Source organism: Varanus komodoensis, unplaced genomic scaffold (assembly GCF_004798865.1).
Source record: "Varanus komodoensis strain SLA01 unplaced genomic scaffold, ASM479886v1 scaffold3, whole genome shotgun sequence".
Classification (NCBI taxonomy): Eukaryota; Metazoa; Chordata; class Lepidosauria; order Squamata; family Varanidae; genus Varanus; species Varanus komodoensis.
In genome coordinates, this window is record NW_025335761.1 from 20,996,429 (window position 1) to 21,001,202 (window position 4,774).

Consider the following 4,774-nt stretch of genomic DNA (forward strand, 5'->3'; position numbering starts at 1 on the left):
ATGTAAGCTGCCTTGAGCCCTTTGTAGGAAAAAGGCAGGATATAAATAAAAAAATAAAATAAATAAATAAATAAATAAAAGTTCATTGAGCTGCAATGTGATGCCGAGTGTCGCACTCGGCACCAACAGCTCCCTCTTGTCAACTTTCACCGCCAGCTGGATAAAGACAGGTTCCAAGAGATTCGAACATTTGCTAAGGAAATGCTGAGCTTGTTTGGTTCGACATACTTGTGCGAGAAGACATTCTCGGTTATGAACATTAACAAGAACCTAAGTGACGAGACTAAGTGACTTTCACCTGCGTGGCATCTTGCACATCAAAACCACTGTTTTTGAGCCAGACCTGGCCTATATAATGCAGTCGAGATCGCAGTATCACCCTTCACATTAGTGCAGTTATTTGTTTAGTCTTTCATAAAATAGTTCATTTGCATTTAATGTTAATGGTTCAAAGAATGTCAGGCTGAATGGTCGGCCCCCACACATTTTCACCTCACCAAATCTGGCCCTCCTTGCAAAAAGTTTGGACACCCCTGCATTAAACCTATTCCCAATTACTTCCAGCTTCGGGTGTTGAACACCAGAGCCTTAACCTCTATGGATTAAGATTTTACATTTTAAATACTAGAAGAAATCATAAGTCTACTACAAAGTATGATTTCTACTCGAGGTTTGAGTACAGTTTGAATGAAACATGTGACCAAAGCTTGGGTGTGCAACCCCATGCACTTTTAGACAAAAAACAAATAAATAAACAATATAATTAACTTCCAGCACTCCCCAAGCACCTGGGAAAGGCTAAGTTGTAGAACCTTTTTTCTTTTGTCCAAACATGTCTAAGTTAGCGATCTAAAACACGGATGGTTCTCTGTATGGTGTCTGTTATGACATACAACCTCCGCTGCCCTGAAATCACTGGCGATCATCGGACAGACGTCAACACACGGTAAGCCAACGGGCGGCCTATGCACGTAGTCCGGTAGATGGAGGCGGAGAAACTGCACAGGCCCGCAGGCAAGAGTACAAGGCACCGAGGGGGCGAGGAGGGGGCAGGCTGAAAGCGCGGCGCGCCCGCCCGCCCGCCCAGCCCCACTCCCCACTCTCACCCGTGTGCGGGATGCCCAGGCTGGTGCGGCTCTGCTGCGAGGACGCCGAGTGGGAAAGCGCGTCCGCATACTGGTCCAGAATGGAAGCCATGGCGGCGGCGGCGGCGGCTCCGACAAGCGTCCCTCCCCGAGCCTGGCGGGCCGGGCGCTCTCCCCCGCGAGCCTCCCGCCCCGGCGCTCCGGCAGCGGCGCTGACACACCCGCCGGCCCTCTGCCAGCGAGTCCCGCCCGCAACGCGCCACGGCCCCGCGCCGAGGCAGGCCCGGGCAGCGGCGACGGGCAGGCGGCGCTTCCGGTTTCCGGGTCGAAAGCCTGGCCATAGAGAGGCTGGCGGTGCGGGCCGGCCACGCCTCCCCGGGAGCCCGCTGCGCGGGGCGGGAGGGACTGGCTGCGGCGCAAACGCGGAGTCAGTCAGCTGATGCTGTTATTTTGCCTCCGCAGAACGTCAGGGCACGCTTGCTTCGCGTTTTCCCTCCTCCAGCAGCGTCGGGGAAAGCTTCCACTGCCCACAACACAATTGCTTGCTGTTTTCGGTTCCTGAAAAATGCGCCCCCAGCCCCGCGCTCTCTTGCAATGCAGGAAGAGCCGCCTCGGAAACTGCATGATCCCAGCTTTGCTCCTGCTGTTGGAGGAAGGGTAGACGGGATGCTGTTCAATGGGGAACACAAAACACTAACACTGATGGGCTGCCTGCTTTGGGAATCGTTTGAAATTTAGTTGGTGGATTCAGTACATGTGCATGAGAATGCACCTTCAAGTGCAGGCTGATGGAGTCTGAACTAGCAGTGATTGAGCAAGAAATCGATCTTGGGGTATTCATGGACAGCTCGATGAAAATGTTGGCGCAGTGCACAGCTGCTGTTAAGGCAAACTCCATGCTAGGCATAATTGGAAACGGAATTGAAAATAGAACTGCCAAAATCTTACTTCCCTTACACTAATCTTTAATGCAACTTGTAATATCGTGTTCAGTTGTGGTCGCCTTACTTGAAAAAGGACTTTATTGAGCTGGAAAAAGCACAGAAAGGGGCAACAAAAATTATCAAGGAGCTGGAGCAGCTACCCTATGAGGAGTGACTTCAACAATTGGGACTGTTCAGCTTAGAAAATAGGCGAGTAAGGGGACATATGATAGAGGTGTTTAAAAAAATTCATGTTGTGGAGAAAGTAGAGAGGGAAATATTTTCTCCCTTTTCCATAATACTCAAACCCGGAGCGATACCATGATGCTGATTGGTAAGAGGCTTAGGACAGATAAAAAGAAGTATTTCATCACACAAGTACTAAATTCACTCTCTCAGGAAGTAGTAAAGTCTGGCTGTCCAGATGGCTTTAAAAGGGGATTGGGCAGATTCATGAAAGAGGAGGCTTTCAGTAGCTCCCCTTCATGGATCACTGCCTTGTCATGGCGAAGGGGCTTGCGTAGCTCAATGAAGCTATGAGCTGTGGCCGTGCAGGGCCACCCAAGACGGACAGATCATAGCAGAGAGCTCTGACAAAACATGACCCACTGGAGAAGGAAATGGCAACCTACTCCAGTATCTTTGCCATGCAAACCTAGCCTTGCTGGCTCTGTGCTAATCAGAAGTGGCATGCCTGCAAGCAGGAGGTCTTGCACCTATCCTGCTTGAGAGATCCTGTGGTCAGCTGGTTAGCCCCCATGTGTATGGGGTGCTGGACTCGATGGGCCTTTGGTCTGATCCTGTGTAGCTTTCATAGCTTTTCATCTGCATAACATTCTCTGACTGGGGCAGGACAATGGTGCTACTATGAAAAGCCTCATTGTGAAGCTTGGTACTGCAAGCAGCCACGCAACTGGAAGCACCTATTGCATTCTTCTTAATTATTTTTCTGGGATACTTCCAGAGATGAGTTCAGGTAAAACAGGGTCACCTGAATAAGCATAAGCTCCAGATTTTCTGAGCTGTGCCCAGGATCCTTAGAGCTGGCTCAGTTGCCATCTCCCACCTCTTCCTTTGGAACTTAGTAGCGTTGGATACATGGAGACTCACACCCTTAACAGATCAATACGGAGCATAGCACAAGGACACCAGCCTTTAAGCTGGATGAAAGACTGGTAGCTTTCCTCTCACAGTCTGCTCATTATTTTTCTTAAGTGAAGGGTCCAAAATTGCCTAACAGCACCATACCTGCCTCTGCGGAGACCTGTGAACTTGTGCCCTGGGCCACTATAGGTCTCAAGGCCCTGGCAAGGGGAGCAGCAGGCTCATTGGTTGTTCACAGATCAGAGTGCCAGAGGCCTTCCTCATCTGTTGCTTCCTCCAAGCTGGCCCAGGCCATTTACTTCAGGGAAAAAGAGAAGAGGGCTTTGCCTGCAAAAAGTGTTTGAATTAGCAGCAGTGATTGGCACAAGGCAACGTATGTGCATATGGCTTGCCCAGGTTTTCTTGAGCGTGTCTGGAACTCCTTGGCTCTGCAGCGCTCTTTCTGCCTTTTGCACATTCCATGTGGCCAGATGCTGTTTTGCACGAGGCAACTGAAAGCTGAATTGATGTGGGAAGAGGCTGTAGTCTTGCTCCTTTGTGTTTAAAAGCCAGAATGCCTTAAAGACTTACTGATTTACTGTAACATAATAGATTGGAGTCCATTGTATAGATAGCTATTTTGAATATCCTTGTTTTCCATGTTACTAGAAAAAATGGCATTTACTGAAATAAAGATATAGGAGTCTAGTGGTATTAGATACCTTTTTACCCACATGTGTTTCTCCTCCTGTTGCCTGTCTTGAATCTTTCTGCCACTATAGGTTTCAAGGCCCTCTGCCTTATTTTTTTTTCTGAAATCAAATGCCGTCCTCTCTCCTCACCCATGGAATTTAACCATGGGAAATTATTTCCACAGGTTTTAATGGATAGTCGAAGATTGTTGGGTGGAAAAGGATGTGCTTCTGAAGATCAGTGTTTTGTTTATAAATACACCTCTGAAGGTCAAGTTGAAAGAACAGCAAAATTTCAGTAACAATCTTCAGGTATATGTACAAAGAAGCACTCAAAAATAGCACAGACAATGTTTAGCAAACCTTGGGGAAAAGGTATGAATTTACCTTTGCAAAACAATATGAAGTATGTAGATTTCATAATAGGAATTAGGAAGAAGTATGATTGTATAAGCAAACAGGGATTTATTTATTGCTAAATCATGCACTTTGTATTACTTGTTATGAATATGAAGTGTAGAGGAGTAATGGGCCTGGAATAGAACCCTGTATGACTTTTAAGTATAATTAACAAAATTAATAAAATAAAACATTGGGAGAGACATCTAAGTGGGTAAAGGAAGACTTGGTGAGTGTTTAGAAGTAACTAAACACCCAAATATGAATCTTTTCTCTAGATTGGACTTGCCTGAGAGTAAAAAGGTAAAGGTAAAGATTTCCCCTTGACATTAAGTCCAGTCATGCCTGACTCTAGGGGGCGGTGCTCATCTTCATTTCCTAGCTGAGGGAGCCAGCGTTTGTCCGCAGACAGTTTCCATGGTCATGTGGCCGGCATGACTAAACACCGAAGTGCACGGAACGCTGTTACCTGCCCACCGAAGTGGTACCTTTTTATCAACTTGCATTTGCATGCTTTCAGACTGCATACCTGAGAGTAAACCTCACTGAAATCAATGAGTCTTACTTCCAAGTAGACATGTATAGATATGCA

General features: G+C 47.2%; 1 protein-coding gene across 1 annotated transcript in view; it reads right to left on the reverse strand.

Moving 5' to 3' along the window:
- The window catches only part of VPS18 (VPS18 core subunit of CORVET and HOPS complexes), a 17,529-nt gene extending 16,289 nt beyond the window's left edge, over positions 1-1,240 (reverse strand). The window contains exon 1 of the mRNA XM_044436507.1: positions 1,107-1,240. Within this exon, the coding sequence (XP_044292442.1) occupies positions 1,107-1,197 (91 nt within the window). The 5' untranslated portion in view covers positions 1,198-1,240. The remainder of the gene's footprint in view (positions 1-1,106) is intronic.
- Positions 1,241-4,774: the final 3,534 nt, after the last annotated feature.